General features: G+C 41.4%; 1 protein-coding gene across 2 annotated transcripts in view; it reads right to left on the minus strand.

The window, feature by feature from the left end:
* The window catches only part of tspan4a (tetraspanin 4a), a 100,401-nt gene that overhangs the window by 38,420 nt on the left and 42,846 nt on the right, over positions 1-19,135 (minus strand). For both annotated transcript variants that reach the window (XM_083553128.1, XM_083553129.1), the window contains one exon: positions 3,104-3,295. In XM_083553128.1, coding sequence (XP_083409254.1) covers positions 3,104-3,295 — 192 coding nt within the window. The remainder of the gene's footprint in view (positions 1-3,103; positions 3,296-19,135) is intronic.

The following is a 19,135-nucleotide window of genomic DNA, read 5'->3' on the forward strand; positions in this document are numbered from 1 at the left end:
AGTAAGAGTGTAGTGGAGGTGAAGAGAGTTTCTGATAGGGTGATGATCGTGAAGGTGGAGGTTGAAGGGATGATGATAAATGTCATCAGTGCCTATGCTCCACAAGTTGGCTGTGAGATGGAGGAGAAGGAAAGATTCTGGAGTGAATTAGATGAAGTGGTAGATGGTGTACCTAGGAAAGAACGATTGGTGATTGGGGCAGACTTTAATGGGCATGTAGGTGAAGGGAACAGAGGTGATGAGGAGGTGATGGGTAGGTATGGTTTTAAGGAGAGGAATGTGGAAGGGCAGATGGTGGTAGATTTTGCTAAAAGGATGGAAATGGCAGTGGTGAACACGTATTTTAAGAAGAAGGAGGATCATAGGGTGACGTATAAGAGTGGAGGAAGGTGCACACAGGTGGATTATCTTCTGTGTAGGAGATGCAACCTGAAGGAGATTGGAGACTGTAAGGTGTTGGCAGGGGACAGTGTAGCTAGACAGCATCGTATGGTGGTCTGTAGGATGGTTTTGGAGGCGAAGAAGAAGAGGAGGAAAGTAAGGTTTGAAAGACAGGGGCTTGGTGGTGGTGAAGAGGTGCTGGATGATTGGGCAACTACTGCAGGAGTGATGAGGGAGGCAGCTAGAAAAGTACTTGGTGTAACATCTGGAAATAGAAAGCAAGACAAGGAGACGTGGTGGTGGAATGAGGAAGTGCAGGAGAGCATTAGGGGAAAGAGATTGGCAAAACAGAAGTGGGATCGACAGAGTGATGAGAAGAGTAGGCAGGAGTACAAGGAGATGCGGCAGCAGGTTAAAAGGGATGTGGCGAAAGCCAAGGAAAAGGCATATGAGGAACTGTATAAGAGGTTGGACACTAAGGAAGGAGAAAAGGATTTATACCGATTGGCCAGGCAGAGGGACCGAGCTGGGAAGGATGTACTGCAAGTTAGAGCAATAAAGGATGGAGAGGGAAATGTGTTGACTAGTGAGGAGAGTGTGTTGAGAAGATGGAGGGAGTATTTTGAGCAGCTGATGAATGAGGAAAATCAGAGAGAGAGAAGGTTGGAGGATGTGGAGTTGGTGAAGCAGGATGTAGATAGGATTAGTAAGGAGGAAGTGAGAGCAGCGATTAAGAAGATGAAGAATGGAAAGTCGGGTTGGACCAGATGACATACCTGTAGAAGCGTGGAGATGTTTAGGAGAGATGGCAGTGGAGTTTTTAACCAGATTGTTTAACAGGATTCTGGAAGGGGAGAGGATGCCTGAGGAATGGAGAAGGAGTGTGCTGGTACCGATCTTTAAGCATAAGGGAGATGTGCAGACCTGCAGTAACTACAGGGGAATTAAGTTGATCAGTCACACCATGAAGTTATGGGAAAGAGTAGTGGAAGCCAGGCTGAGAGAAGAGGTGACCATCTGTGAGCAACAGTATGGTTTCATGCCGAGGAAGAGCACCACAGATGCCTTATTTGCTTTGAGAATGTTGATGGAGAAGTATAGAGAAGGACAGAAGGAGCTGCATTGTGTGTTTGTGGATTTAGAGAAAGCGTACGGCAGGGTGCCGAGAGAGGAGTTGTGGTATTGTATGAGGAAGTCAGGTGTGTCAGAGAAGTATGTGAGGGTGGTGCAGGACATGTTTGAGGACAGTGTGACGGCAGTAAAGTGTGCAGTAGGTACGACAGACTGGTTCAGGGTGAAGGTTGGACTGCATCAAGGATCGGCCCTGAGCCCTTTCCTGTTTGCAGTGGTGATGGACAGGTTGACGGACGAGGTCAGACAGGAGTCTCCCTGGACTATGATGTTTGCAGATTATATTGTTATTTGTGGTGAGAGTAGAGAGCAGGTTGAGAAGAGCCTGGAGAGGTGGAGATATGCGCTGGAGAGAAGGGGAATGAAAGTCAGTAGGAGTAAGACAGAGTACATGTGTGTGAATGAGAGGGAGGGCAGTGGAGTGATGCGGTTGCAGGGAGAAGAGGTGGAGAAGGTGGAGGAGTTCAGGTACCTGGGGTCAACAGTGCAAAGTAATGGAGAGTGTGTTAGGGAAGTAAAGAAAAGAGTGCAGGCAGGGTGGAGTGGGTGGAGAAGAGTGACAGGAGTGATTTGTGATAGAAGAGTATCTGCAAGAATGAAAGGGAAAGTTTATAGGACTGTGGTGAGACCTGAGATGTTGTATGGATTAGAGACAGTGGCATTGAGTAAAAGACAGGAGGTGGAGCTGGAGGTAGCAGAGCTGAAGATGTTGAGGTTTTCGTTGGGAGTGACGAGGATGGACAAGATTAGAAATGAGTTTATTAGAGGGACAGCACATGTAGGATGTTTTGGTGACAAGGTGAGGGAGGCGAGATTGAGATGGTTTGGACATGTGCAGAGAAGGGACATGAATTATATTGGTAGAAAAATGCTGAAGATGGAGCCACCAGGTAGGAGGAAAAGAGGAAGGCCAAGGAGGAGGTTCATGGATGTGGTGAGGGAAGACATGCAGGTAGTTGGTGTAAAAGAGGCAGATGTAGAGGACAGGGTGGTATGGAGACGGATGATCCGCTGTGGCGACCCCTAATGGGAGAAGCCGAAAGAAGAAGAAGAAGAAATTCAGTAAAGAGTCCGATATCACAATAAATCTGATATCCAAGCAAATATACCAGATCACAAACAGCAGATTGATCGCATGAAATTCTCCCTTCACTTGAACTAGCGGACACAAACCTGCTCCAGCATGACATGTTACGAGGCATCATAGTCATCAGTTACACAACCCCTCACCCACCCACCCCTGTGTGGGGAAATATATACTCACCTGTTTATAGATAATTATAAACTTTAGCGTAAAATATCTTAAAAAAAACTTCAAGCCAACCAGCAAATTTACCACCTGTTCTTTAATTCATCTCAACAAAATATGTAAGAATTTGCACATTTTATCTCCAAGGTCAATAATTTCCCCAAATTTGTAGACCAGTGTTTTCAGTATGACTGGGGACGTGGTTCACTCTGAATTCTGATTGGCCGTCATTCAGTGATCTCAGTTAGGATCTAATTTGCATATTAATATGACCTCATCAGCTCAAACCAGAAGAAAGCACTCCAGCTCAGCTCAGCACGGTAAACTGCGTCTGGTACTCACACTTATCAGTAACGGCCGACTCTCCTTGACGGCGCCGACGCAGCCCAGGCAACCGATCACCATGATGATGGTTCCGACAGCGATGAGGAGATTGGCAGCAGATAGAGAAGGTAGGGAGGTGGAGAGAGTGGCGAAGTTCCCTTGGGTGACCGACAGCCACACGCCCACTCCCAGAATCCCACATCCACCCAGCTGGAAAAGCAAGACACAACACACAGTCATGTGCAAAGGTTTTTACACCCTTAGGACAAAGTCTATAATCTGATTCACCACAGAACCTGGGTAGGTTCTTCAGATCCATTTTAAATACAGGTACATTCCCCAGGAAAAGTCCTCACAACCCGGGCAAATATTCAGATATTTTTATACTGGGTACCACAAAAATAAATAAAATAAATAAACATCATATGGGTATACACACACACACACACACACACACACACACACACACACACACACACACACACACCAACTTAAAATTAATAATCACACTGCACACTGTGCTCTAATATTATCAAGAGGAAGAACTATCATTTCTGACATACAATACAAGATATACTGTATAAGAGTTGATCCATGTGGAGGTGTGAGGTGTTACAGGACATTAGTGCACGATGTGGAGGAGCAATTAAAATGGTGTAAGGTCTCACACCCAGCTGTGGAACATCACCTTACCAGGGTCACTTCCCAGCATTGAGGAGTTACAGCTGTTATTTATGTTTGCAGAGCAAAACTGACTGAATGACATCTAATACTATTACTATTAGTAATGGAGCTGTCGGAGCTACTCCTGGTGCAGTTCTTTGTTCTATTTCTCAGTTGAACATTTTCTTCTCCATTTTGTCAAATTTACATTTTATTTTGAAGGTTATTATAGAAGTTCCACCAGACGCTAAACTCCTCCATGGAGCTCAGTGAGGTCATTAGGAAATGTGTACAATCGCTGTGTCACTCAGGATGGAATTGGAAATGGATGTTACTATAGTTACAGGTGTTTATAAACAGCACATTCATTTACATTCAACTGACAAAAGCAAACTACCAACACTCTATCCAATATTCACACCTGAACTCCTTCCAGCCAATCACAATCCACTATTCACACCCGAACTCCTTCCAGCCAATCACAATCCACTATTCACACCCGAACTCCTTCCAGCCAATCACAATCCACTATTCACACCCGAACTCCTTCCAGCCAATCACAATCCAGTATTCACACCTAAACTCCTTCCAGGCAATCGCAATCCACTATTCACACCTGAACTCCTACCAGCCAATCACAATCCACTATTCACACCTGAACTCCTTCCAGCCAATCCCAATCCAGTATTCACACCTGAACTCCTTCAAGCCAATCACAATCCACTATTCACACCTAAACTCCTTCCAGCCAATCACAATCCACTATTCACATCTGAACTCCTTCCAGCCAATCACCATCCACTATTCACACCTGAACTCCTTCCAGCCAATCACAATCCAGTATTCACGCATGAACTCCTTCCAGCCAATCACAATCCACTATTCACATCTGAACTCCTTCCAGCCAATCACCATCCACTATTCACACCTGAACTCCTTCCAGCCAATCACAATCCAGTATTCACACATGAACTCCTTCCAGCCAATCACAATCCAGTATTCACACCTGAACTCCTTCCAGCTAATCGCAATCAATTATTCACACCTGAACTCCTTCCAGCCAATCACAATCCACTATTCACACCTGAACTCCTTCCAGCCAATCACAATCCAGTATTCACACCTTAACTCCTTCCAGGCAATCGCAATCCACTATTCACACCTGAACTCCTACCAGCCAATCACAATCCACTATTCACACCTGAACTCCTTCCAGCCAATCACAATCCACTATTCACATCTGAACTCCTTCCAGCCAATCACCATCCACTATTCACACCTGAACTCCTTCCAGCCAATCACAATCCAGTATTCACACATGAACTCCTTCCAGCCAATCACAATCCACTATTCACGCCTGAACTCCTTCCAGCCAATCACAATCCACTATTCACACCTGAACTACTACCAGCCAATCACAATCCACTATTCACACCTGAACTCCTTCCAGCCAATCACAATCCACTATTCACACCTGAACTCCTTTCAGCCAATCACAATCCAATATTCACGCTGACCAGAGGAATTTAAATATGCAATACACACTGTGATAAAACTAAGAGAGCAGTTCATTCAGGCGAGAACTGAGCACTGAGACACTTCAGGTCTTCACACTGCTCTGTGACGTCCCTGAGTGATTAATGATTATTACATTACACCATTCATTTTAATAAAAAACTCTCCATATCTCTACGGTTTATGTGCGTTAAACAGAACAATCAGAAAAGTTGTAATATTTGAGCAAAATCATTAAACATTTAACACCACCTCATTAAATAAGCAATAAAGTTATATTATGAGCTTCGCTTTACATTCGATTCCCGAAGCTCTCCGTCATCCAGGCTGGTTAATTGCACTTGTGTGTAAACTGGGGCAGATTCTGCATGTAAATGAGTCTGTGCTCGGAGATTCACTTTCCTCTGTTACAGTCTGAAAGCTGTGAAAAAAATGCAGATGCCGCAGATGTTTTAAATTCGCACCTCATCTCATCTCACATGACTCATGGAGCAGGGCTTCATGCCTGTCTGTAATACCGGAAATAAAAATGATTCTCACGGAGAATGCAGTGTGTGTGTGTGTGTGTGTGTGTGTGTGTGTGTGTGTGTGTGTGTGTGTGTGTGTTAAAACCCTCACATTTCTGCAACAGCTCGTTGGTCTCTGGGTAAAGAAATAAAGAAACACACACACACACACACACACACACACACACACACACACACACACACACACACACACACACACACACACTGTGTGTAAAGCTCCTGAATCCTGATTGGCCAGAATATTAATAATAATATTAATATTAATGCACTTGTTCTTATGTTATTGTTTCTATAACAACTGATCGTTCACAGGGACTTGTTATGGTGGAGGGATTTTGTTGTTAAGAGCAAAGTGTATATTTTGTCTGGAAGGAGTCTCCAGTGTCGGTGCTTTTATAGCCTTCAGATAACAAAGTAACTTCAGGACAGGTGATTTTTTACTGTTTCAAAACAGCTTTTATATTATTTAGTATAATTGACAGTACTTTAGGGAGAGACTGAGGCAGGAATAAGTGTTTATCGCTCCTGTCAGGATCTACCGGGCATGCAGCACCCGTTTATTGGTTTGTGTTTTTGCTCTGCCCTTCATGGTTCTGTTTGCCGGCTCTCTAAAATCGTGAACTGGTTTTGGTTTTGTCTCTCCCTGCAGCGCCCTGTTTGCCTGTGTTGACCCTGGACTGTTTTTTTTTTTTACTTTGTTTTTGCCCGTGCCTTATTAAAGCCTGTTTTTTTCATACCCTCTCGTCCAGTCCTCACTAATCTGGCATCGTGCATTGTGACCCGCAATCTCTCCATGAGTTCCTGACAGAATAATCCGGCCCTCTATCGTGTCCCAACCGCGAGTTCCCTGACAATAACGCAGAGATGGAAAGAGTAATAAAATATTCTACTGAGATAAAAGTCCTGTTACTTCATTGAGATTTTACTAAAGTACAAGTAAAGATACGGGTCTAAAAATCTACTGAAGTAAAAATGAACTCATTTAAAATGTAATAGATGCAGATTTTTGGTGAAGTTTAGGAACATGCTGGTGTGAATTGTTGAATTTTCTAAAAGTTCTTTGAATGTTTTATGAGAACTAAATGAAAGGTTTGGAGTATAAACTCACACATTATAATCCGCTTTTCTTTTTTTCCCTGCATTTATTCGCTGATTTTTATATGCCGTTTTTCCTGCCGTGTTTGTCGTCCCTGCAGAGGGTAATGAATGCACGGCCGGCTGTAAAATCTGTCTCTCATAAATAAGAGATGTGCTCGCATTTTCCCGAGGATGAAACCGGCGGAGAATCCGTCACCGATGTTCTGATAGGTTCCAGATTAACACGGGCCTGTAATGTTCTCAGTAAGCAGCGTTAACACACTCCCACATGTGCTTTATACACCATTAGAACACACACACACCCATTGATATTTACTGCTCTCACCATTCATCTGACGTCTCCGGCTACACTGCTGAGTTCTGGGTTTCCTTTTTCCCCTTTTAGAGAGAGAAAGAACGATTGCTGATGAAGCAAAAGTCAAGATGGAAGAGAGCGAAAGATCAATAATGTGCTAATCATGACAGGGTTCTCGTTCTGATCGTTCCGGCTCCGTTATCCTGCAGCGAAATTACACAAGTCAGATCTGACCTTCTGGAGGAAAACTATAAAGAACTAACAGGAACTCAAAACAGAGAGCGGTTCCTCTTACAGAATGGATTTTTTTTTTAAGAAAACCTATCCAATAAAGAATCTGGAACCAAGAACCAAAAGCTAGATGCTAGAGACCTGAATCTAGAGAGACAGGTTCTAGACCTTCAGAATTCCTGTACACTCCACTTCCACACAGAGCACAGAAGTAGTGAGGGTTCCCTTAAAGGGAGAAGCAGAAGAGCTTTAATGGTTCTAGAGTTACGGCCCGTGGGCTGAATACGGCCCCACATTTCTGAATGCCAGAGACATATTTTGAAAATAAAATTTTCTTATAACGAAAATTATTTATATCATATCTGAATTTGATAATAAAAGTTGCCATTCAAACTTAAATGCCCCTTAGTTATGGACAGAGGTCGAGGCACTGATAGTTGATCGCTGGAGTTGATCTGCAATCGGCAAAATTCCATATCGATAGTTTTTCCAGTCCGCTGTCATTGCGATAGCGGCCTCTAGAGGAGAATCACTGATGCCACGTGTTGTTTGTTATTACACATATTATACACATTACATGTGATTTATTATTAATTAATGATATAATTATATTTATTAATGCTTATTATATATTCATATTTATTTAATTTAGCACCTTTTCATGATTCAGTACTGTTTTATTTTTTGTTTTTTGTAATAAAGTTCAGTATTATTTTACTTGAAGTGTAAAATTACACCCACCAACCAAATAAATAAGTAAGTAAATGTTTTGATTTTAATTGCAATGAATATGAAAAAAAAGTTATTATGAAAGTAAAATTGCTCTTCTAATAGGTGATGTTTCTCTCGAAAGTAACGCTCATGTGTCTGTTCGGTGCAGAATAAAATAATAAAATAATGTAGAGGCAAAATAAATACATAAAATATCATAATAAAATCTCCTAAACTTCTCCTACACACACACACACACACACACACACACACACACACACACACACATCTAAGCTTTATTCTCAAACGTAATACCTAAAGAGTGAACTACAGCGTGGGAGTGTGAGTGGTGTGCTAAGAGGGTCCAGACAGGTTTTATCATCGCAGTCCACTGCCAAAGGAGGTTCGGAAAATTCACACCAGCCTTCAGCACATAAACCTTTATTCCTGATCATGAAAAGAAATCGCAACCGAGTGCAAAGGAGAAAAAAAGTGCTTTCATCCGAGCAAATTAGCAGCACATCATCGTTATACCTGAATATTACACTCGCACCTACACGGAAATAAACCCTCAGGCTGTGAAACTATTGTCTCCTGGTGCTCGTGATAGATTTTTTAATCTGTAATATAAAAAGCTGGAACCCCTTTTACCATTCATCCAAGCCTTTTCAATCTTCTAACTCATATAACATTCAATTAAAAAAACCTTGATCCAGGCACATCTGCATTTAACTTCTTCTGTGAACTTATAATGATCTTATTTATGTAATTTATATAATTGAGCATAAGAGGTTTAAGGGCCTTGCTCAGGGGCCCAGCAGGGGCAGCTTGGTGGTGCTGGGATTTGAACTCATGACCTTCCAATCCATCATCGTATTCACTGAGCTCCCTGTTCCCATGAAGGACTTCAGCCAGGGATCAGTACACAGTTACTAAGTGGAGACCAGAACGCTCAGTGGTGCTCTCTTTCCCACCGGTGGTACAGGGTAGGGGGGGGGGGGTGCCAATACTTTGTAAAGAGCAACAAATCTTTAGTATTATGGTGTGTAATAAATAGACAGTAGACTGAATGAACTGGCCAATCACATGCCAGGAACATCACTCCAGCTACCTGTGGTGTTTATTGGAGATTGGAGCCAAATCATAAAAGAAGCAAATATTTACAGTTTCATTAAAATTTAAATATTGAAAATGATAATAGTAATAAATTATTTATATTGTTCCAGAAATTATGACAAAACTAAAATGTATCACCATTTTTTTCTTATAAAATTCAAAACATTTTTATAATTATGATCATAATTATATATATATAAAATGATATATTATTTTAGTTATATTATGCTTAAATATTATTAATATTATATTAATATTATATATAATATATAATAATAATAATAATAATAATAATAATAATAATAATAATAATAATAATAATAATAATAATAATAATAATGTTTCATCTTGTTGAACGTTTTGTTAGGCTGCACCAGGAAGTCACATCCTGTCACTTCCTGTCAGAGTGATAAGTTACATTTAAGTGATAAAATAACTGCAGAGAGATTTTTCTTCACGACACGCACTGTATGAAAATCTCCTGAACCACGTCTAGGAGAAAAAAAGATCTTATTTCCTACTTTATTTTTCTTAAAGTCACAATAAAGCTGCTCATCATTTTAATCCAGAAAATGAAGGGAAAAAAAGCGATGGCTTATTTCTAAAACATCTTTTTTGTGATATTATGATGGAGAACAAGACGAGAAGGAATTCAGTCTTTACAGGTGTGGAGTATATCTGTATTACTTACACCTTGTGGACAAAAGTATTTGGACACCTGACCTTTCCAGGCATATGTGGTTCCTCAACAAACTGATTTGGAATTTGGAGACCCAAACCCTGTTCCAGCTTGACATTTGTGCACAAAGCAGCTCCATGAAGATTTGCTTTACATGGGTTTTTAGTGGAAGATCTTCTGCGATAGAGCTCCATCCCTGTTAAACATGAATGAATGCGAACTCTGACTGCACCTCAGGCATTCTCACCTTCTCACCTACATCAGTACCTGACTTTACTAACACCCTTATAGCTGAATGAATCCAAATCTAGTGGAACATCTTCCCAGAAGAGTGGAATGTGGAATGTGGAATCAGATGTTTAAAATGAAGCACATTTTATGGTCAGGTGTCCACAAACGTATGCCCATATACAGTAGTATATATATGTGTATATAAACTCGAATCTCTTCATTGCCATTTTTTTTAATTTCTCCTCTTATATGATGATGTTATCGCTCTCTCATCCTCTTTACCTCCGCACTGATGTCATTCCTGTTGCCTGAAGTGTTTCAGCACTGGTGTGAAATCTGCCTGTATAAACAGCTTGTTATATGCATGTGTGTGTGTGTGTGTGTGTGTGTGTGTGTGTGTGTGTGTGTGTGTGTGTGTGTGTGTGTGTTTCCCTCCGGCTCATGAGGCATCAGGAGGGACTTTCGAATGAGGATCAGCCGAACAATGCTGGAATTTTGCCTACTGCAACACAAGACCCGAGACGAAGAAACCAAAAAGCAGCAAACCGCTACACAAATAAATGTTTTAGCTGCTCTGCAAATTCTTCAGCAACACACACTCACTTCGCTTTAACACACACTCACTGCACTTTAACACACACTCACTGCACTTTAACACACTCACTGCGCTGTAACACACACTTACTTCGCTTTAACACACACTCACTGCACTTTAACACACACTCACTGCACTTTAACACACACTCACTGCGCTGTAACACACACTCACTGCGCTGTAACACACACTCACTGCGCTGTAACACACACTCACTGCGCTTCAACACACACTCACTGATTCTGCTTTACCAAAAAAACTAAACAACAGAGCAGCTAAATTCCACACTGAACAGATGAAAATCAGCTCATCAGCATGTTTAGATGCAGAACGTTTCAGACACGCGTCCTGAAAACACTCACCTGCTTCATCTCACATCAAATAAATCGCACACCACGACGCCATCTGGCCCGAGCATGAAATTAATACAACTTTAATCAGAAATCTTCATCTTTTATTCATACACAGAGCTCAGGAACCGCTCAGGAACCGGCCGGAATAGTGCCTGATCTAATGGGAACTGCTTTGCTGCTTTATACGCTACAAATATGACAGACTCCAATTTATCCATTTATAGTTACATGAAACAGGTTGTGACTTATATTATAGCAGCTATAAACACTCTGACCTTCACTCTGTCCCTCACCAGTGTTTCTCCTCTGGAGTTTACAGCTTTAGCACTGGAGACTCCTTCTACTTCTTCATACACAAAACTATTTTCCAGTTCATGTGGAATTTCTGATGTGGAGGTCCTTCAATAAGGCATGTTACCATGGAAACAACAACGAACTGGCGAGTGGTTCTAATGTCAGAGCTGCTGTTCTGGAAAACTAATCAACACCTCTGGACTGATTACTAACACTTCCTTTGTATTAAATGTGAATCCTGTAAATCCTTCAGCTTGATTTTTAGTTGCATTTTCTTCAGACAGTTTCCTGTTTCATCGAACTACTGTGTAATGTGTAACTCTACATGTGTGTGTGTGTGTGTGTGTGTGTGTGTGTGTGTGTGTGTGTGTGTGTGTGTGTGTGTGTGTGTGTGTGTGTGTGTGTGTGTGTGTGTGATATGAAGATTAATGATTACAAAGCATTTGTGGCTTCCTTAAAATTCTTATTGCTGTTATTTTCATTTCTTTTTCTTTCCTCGTAAACTGGAGCTCAATTCATCAGTATCATAAAATTTATTATTTTTTAACAATTATATTTGATTATTTTCTCCAGGTTTTTTCCCAGAATGAGGATTATATAAATGATTAGTATATTAGCTATGGAGTAATTATAAAGGAATATAACTGACCCTATAAATAAGTAATGTTCCATTTCTTTTACACTGAATATTTTTAATAATTGATCAGAGTTTCGTTTTGTTCATTAGAGCAGATTAAACCCTGAAACTCCTCGCTGCTTCACTGCGTATTAAACAGAGGTGCAGGGGGTCAGTTTCACCTCCACTAACCAGATTATGACTTTAACTCCCAGACCTACATGTAGAATCCTACACCTGAGAGTATTCTTACTAGCAGCATTCTGCCAGTGGAACTGCTGAAGAACCTCTAAGGTTTGATCTTCAGTTGTTCCTCTGGTGAAACCCTTAAAGCTTCTAACCCTTAAAGCTGACAATTACTAATCACAATTTATTATCCCTAACAACCAATCACTGATCACCATTATCCCTAACAACCAATCACTGATCACCATTACCCTTAACAACCAATCACTGATCACCATTACCCCTAACAACCAATCACTGATCACCATTATCTCTAACAACCAATCACTGATCACCAGTTGAGGGTTGCGTTAGGAAGGGCATCAAGCGTAAAACATGTACCAAATTAAACGTGCGGAGGATCCGCTGTGGCGCCCCCTAAGGGGAGAAGCCGAAAGAAAGTTTATAATATATAATGATATACATGATATAATTTAGAATATAGAATGTATATCACAATAGCAACAGGTCTAAAATGATAACATCTAAATGATTAATTAGTCCTCACACTGACAAATCCCAGACTTTCTTTATTCATTGTATGTAGTAAAACCATCTTGTATGTGTGTTTGTGTGTGTGTGTATGTGTGTGTGTATATGTGTATATGTATGCGTGTGTGTATGTGTGTGTGTGTGTGTGTGTATGTGTTTATGTGTGTGTGTGTGTGTGTGTGTGTGTGTGTGTGTGTGTGTGTGTATGTGTGTGTGTGTGTGTGTGTATGTGTTTATGTGTGTGTGTGTGTGTGTATGTGTTTATGTGTGTGTGTGTGTGTGTGTGTGTGTGTGTGTGTGTGTGTGTGTGTGTGTGTGTGTGTGTGTGTGTGCACGGCCCCTGCAGTCGGTGGTTCCTGAGTGTTTGCTCTGATGAATGACTGGCGCGGGGCTCTTATGAGCTACTCAAGGTGCTCTGTGATTCAGTCAGTCTGGCACTATTCATATCCTCTCAGCCCTCTCCAGCTTCCTGTAGCTCACACACCTGTTCAATAACCACCTCCTGCCTCACACACACACACACACACACACACACACACACACACACACACACACACACACACACACACACACACACACTCCTACCTCTCAGCTTAGCTTGCATTCTGCTCACACAGCTGTGGCTCTAAATCCCCCTGTACCCCGCCCTGCATTCGGACTCCATGTTGTCATTAGCTCTCCACTAACTCGTTTATTCGTCCGTGTGCCATGGCGTGGACTTTCCGATTCGGGTCACATCGCTCTCTTTTCCTCCCTCGCTCTTTTTCCCTCTTTTTCACTGCAGTGTCTTTGACCTTCATCTTTACTGACAGACAAAGCACAGCTTTATATTTTTATCTCTCTATCAACCTGATCTCTCTTTCATCCTCTTATATTATGATGTAGTAGGACGACACCGATTAAACCCTTGTGAGTTTTTTTTTTAGTTTTTTTATATACGCTATAAAGCAATGCTCGGGCAGGGTGACGAGAGATGAGAAAACAGAGAAGGAAAAGAAGGAGGAGGAAGAAGAGCATGTCTAATGAGCTTGTGTTCTCTCCTTCACAGCCATGTGTTCATCTCCCAGGAAGTCTCAGCCTCACTAAACACAAAGCTGCTCTGTCATCAGATCATAAAGATGAACGTCTGCTGTAGAAACCTGACGCAAACACATGCAGGAAGAAGTGAATCGCGAACTTTTCTCAGCTTCGTGTTTATGTGTTAACCAATCACATTATCCCCAACAACCAATCACTGATCACATTATCCCCAACAACCAATCACTGATCACATTATCCCCAACAACCAATCACTGATCACATTATCCCCAACAACCAATCACTGATCACATTATCCCCAACAACCAATCACTGATCACATTATCCCTAACAACCAATCACTGATCACATTATCCCCAACAACCAATCACTGATCACATTATCCCCAACAACCAATCACTGATCACATTATCCCCAACAACCAATCACTGATCACATTATCCCCAACAACCAATCACTGATCACATTATCCCCAACAACCAATCACTGATCACATTATCCCCAACAACCAATCACTGATCACATTATCCCCAACAACCAATCACTGATCACATTATCCCCAACAACCAATCACTGATCACATTATCCCCAACAACCAATCACTGATCACATTATCCCTAACAACCAATCACTGATCACATTATCCCTAACAACCAATCACTGATCACATTATCCCCAACAACCAATCACTGATCACATTATCCCCAACAACCAATCACTGATCACATTATCCCCAACAACCAATCACTGATCACATTATCCCCAACAACCAATCACTGATCACATTATCCCTAACAACCAATCACTGATCACATTATTCCCAACAACCAATCACTGATCACATTATCCCCAACAACCAATCACTGATCACATTATCCCCAACAACCAATCACTGATCACATTATCCCTAACAACCAATCACTGATCACATTATCCCCAACAACCAATCACTGATCACATTATCCCCAACAACCAATCACTGATCACATTATCCCTAACAACCAATCACTGATCACATTATCCCTAACAACCAATCACTGATCACATTATCCCCAACAACCAATCACTGATCACATTATCCCCAACAACCAATCACTGATCACATTATCCCCAACAACCAATCACTGATCACATTATCCCTAACAACCAATCACTGATCACATTATCCCCAACAACCAATCACTGATCACATTATCCCTAACAACCAATCACTGATCACATTATCCCCAACAACCAATCACTGATCACATTATCCCTAACAACCAATCACTGATCACATTATCCCCAACAACCAATCACTGATCACATTATCCCCAACAACCAATCACTGATCACATTATCCCCAACAACCAATCACTGATCACATTATCCCCAACAACCAATCACTGATCACATTATCCCCAACAACCAATCACTGATCACATTATCCCTAACAACCAATCACTGATCACATTATTCCCAACAACCAATCACTGATCACATTATCCCCAACAACCAATCACTGATCACAATCATCTTAAACAATGTCATTAACTATAAATGGAAAATTGTTTTACATGTTCTTTAATTAATTACAATTGTTTCACATCGAGCACAAAATTTCCCATCATGCACTGTGTGACTTGAATGACCATGAATGTTCAGATCAACAGCAGGTTCATTTCAAAGTCAAATCAAGCATCAGACACAATCATACAGGCAACATCAAATTGCTACACTATGTCACAGAACATGGTGTGAACATTGTTTGTATGTGTGTGTGTGTGTGTGTGTGTGTGTGTGTGTGTGTGTGTGTGTGTGTGTGTGTGTTCTAAAAGCTAAACTATTCAATTCTTCGTAAATACTTTGCTCTTTTTGAACTCTAGACCTTCGTTGACTTTTGGATTCTGGACACGATCTGTCGTTCAGAGTCTGCTCCGTCTTCGAGTTCTCCACTTCTCCTTCTATCTAAACTTTTAATGAAAGAGCCAGCCGGGTTAGCATTAAATTAACACGTCCTCCAGGCCACTCTGAGAACTTCTCCACAAGGAGAAACTTTCATTTTACTATCGCATACAGAGAGGTTTTAACTGCATCAACACCTCAGTCGAGACATGATTTTATAAAGGAGAAAAATCATTTACGGTTTTCCACCTGATGAACGTCTCAGAGATCTTTCTCCTCCAGCGTTTTCATCAACTAAATCTGCACGAGGAGGACAGACAGAGCTTCTGATACATGATGTGTGTTTGTCTGGGTTCATGTTACACTTAAGATTATTCTCTCAATCTTTCTGTATTTACTGTATATATAAATTAACATATACATATTAAATATTTGATCGCAATTAATCACATGATTGTCATGAGGGAACTCAAGAATAATCGCAACTTAATCACACATTTGTATCTGTTTGAAATGTACCTTAAATTTATACTTTTCAGGTTTTTAATACTCTAATCAAATATGGATGATTTTTGCAAAGGTATGTTTATTATTAATGAAACCAAACTCAACATAGAGCATGAAGAGTAAATCTTCTAGTAAATGTTTTACAGTAATTCTGGTGTTTGAAATGACGTAAATAACCAGGACACCAAATGGAACTTTTGCTATGTTTCCACACGGACGGTTTTAAATGCCGGATGTGTGCATCATGGCGGATTTTGATGTTTGATTAAAACTTGGTACTTCAGTAAAACAAAAGTTTATAGTGGTTAAAAATTGTATTCGATTGTATTCAAAGTTAATTATGTTTTTTATATTTAAGTAAAGAAAAACTGCTCCAGGACCAGAAGGTGTTGATGAATTCTCTGGAACAGCAGTTTTGACAGTAGCTTTATAATATTGTGCTCGCTCTGATACATTATGGTTTCTATAGCAACGGCTCATTCACAGGGGCGTTTATTGAGATGCTTTATATCTTATGAATGTGGAGAGAGAGAAAAATGAGAGAACAGTGAAGGAACGAGGGTTTATAGCTGCTACAACATAAATAACAACAGGAACAGACTTTATATTTCTGATCAGACAGACAGATAAAATAATAAAAAGATAATGTTTGTGTAGTTTCCCTTCACTTGAACTAGGAGACCCAAACCCTGTGCACAAAGCCAGCACCATGAAGATCTGCTTTCCATGGGTTGGAAGGAGTGGGAGGTCTCCTGCTATTGAGCTCCAACCCTATTTTGGGATGAATGTGAACTCTGACTGCACACCAGGAGCCTCCTCACCGTCTTACCTACATCAGAACCTGACTTTACTAACACTCTTATAGCTGAATCAACCTCCATAAAATATCTAGCAAATCTTCCAGAAGCTCATTATAAAAGCAAATGGAGACTAAATGTGGAATGGGATGTTCAAAAGGGAAGCACACATCTTATGATGTTCACAAACTTTTAAGCATGTTGATGAATAAATGAATTCTGACGATAAATAATTGACGTGTTTTGAAATGTATAAATAAATATTTCTGTCCCACAGTGCCCTCTGTCCCACAGTGCCCTCTGTCCCACAGTGCCCTCTGTCCCACAGTGCTCTCTGTCCCACAGTTATCCTCTGTCCCACAGTGTTCTCTGTCCCACAGTTATCCTTTGTACCACAGTGCCCTCTGTCCCACAGTGCTCTCTGTCCCACAGTTATCCTCTGTCCCACAGTGCTCCCTGTCCCACAGTGCCCTCTGTCCCACAGTTGTGCTCTCTGTCCCACAGTGCTCTCTGTCCCACAGTGCCCTCTGTCCCACAGTTGTGCTCTCTGTCCCACAGTGCTCTCTGTCCCACAGTGCCCTCTGTCCCACAGTTGTGCTCTCTGTCCCACAGTTGTCCTCTGTCCCACAGTGCCCTCTGTCCCACAGTGCTCTCTGTCCAACAGTTGTCCTCTGTCCCACAGTGCCCTCTGTCCCACAGTTATCCTCTGTCCCACAGTGTCCTCTGTCCCACAGTGCTCTCTGTCCCCAGTTATCCTCTGTCCCACAGTGCTCTCTGTCCCACAGTTATCCTCTGTCCCACAGTGTCCTCTGTCCCACAGTGCTCTCTGTCCCACAGTGATCTCTGTCCCACAGTGCCCTCTGTCCCACAGTTGTCCTCTGTAGTTGGTGTGATTCTCAGGTCGGTGTTTGTCTCTCTGTTTTGTGCTTTAACTGAAATTCTTTGTACTTTTTCATCTCATTAAATATCATCTGCATTTGCATCCGCTTTCCTCGTTATTCTGTGCCAAAGGAGTAAAATAGAAAAAAGAGAAAAAAAAAGAAAGAAAGAATAGAAAAGGTGGTTGATTGATAATTAGACAGTGGTACAGAAATAAATCTGATCTGAGTCTAATCTGAGTCTGATATTCACCGATCCCAAAGGTGTTACGAGTTTATTCTCATCCTATTGTTTTTTTATTCAGAGGGTCGCGTCACGCTTCGTCGCCCTGCACTCGGGGGATCTGACAGCGCACGTGGCTCTCGCTACACGCGTCCAATTTAAAGCTCTTCTCAGACGCCGAGGTGGCTTTCACGAGAGACGTTCTACATCACCGACTCCTGGTTTTCTGCCAACAAACTTCAAGCACTGAGAGTAAAAATAGGAGCGAAGCCGTCAGTGCTGCTCTCGGAGAGATCTCTCACACTCCCGTCTGGTTCTCCTCATCATTAAAGACCAACATCTGAGAGATGAAATGCAAAATGTTTAGCGAGATCACACTGTGCAACATTCCTCATGAGCCCTGCAACATCTGATATTAAAGTATTATTTACAGTAATTATACTGATGTCCTACCCTACAAACCTGCCGCTTCTGCGAAGTGTGTCCTCATTACCATGACGTATTTTATAGTTACTTCCTGTTTTCTTTTCCCTTATAGCAGCTATAAGCTTCAGTCACTCCTCTTTCTTCTTATTTATTTATTTTTTACCACCTGTTACAAAAGCACTGACACTGGAGACTCCTTCTTTCTTCTACAGCAGATTATCCGTCTCCATACCCCTCCTGTCCTCCGCATCTGGCTCTTTCATACAAGCACCTGCATGTCTTCTTTTACCACATCCATAAACCTCCTCCTTAATCTTCCACTTTTTCTTCTTCCTCAGCGTTTCTTCTACCCCATGTTTCCTCTCTGCACACCACCGAACCATCTTCATCGCTCTTCTCTTTCCTCGTCTCCAAAACGTCCTCCCTTTAATAAAAAATTTCCGCCCAGGATCTTCTTAACCTCCTCCCTTTCACACATCTTAAATAAACGATCCCAGTGAACACGCCGTTGCTATAGAAACGATTACAACAGTATCACAGTGAGCGTATTGATATAAACCTCATACACCTGCGCTACAGACAGAGCTGATGTTATAGACAACTAATCAACATTTTCTGACCAATCAGAACACAGAACCCAGGAGCACTGTGGGAGA

This window comes from Silurus aristotelis, assembly GCF_946808225.1.
Source record: "Silurus aristotelis genome assembly, chromosome: 10".
Classification (NCBI taxonomy): Eukaryota; Metazoa; Chordata; class Actinopteri; order Siluriformes; family Siluridae; genus Silurus; species Silurus aristotelis.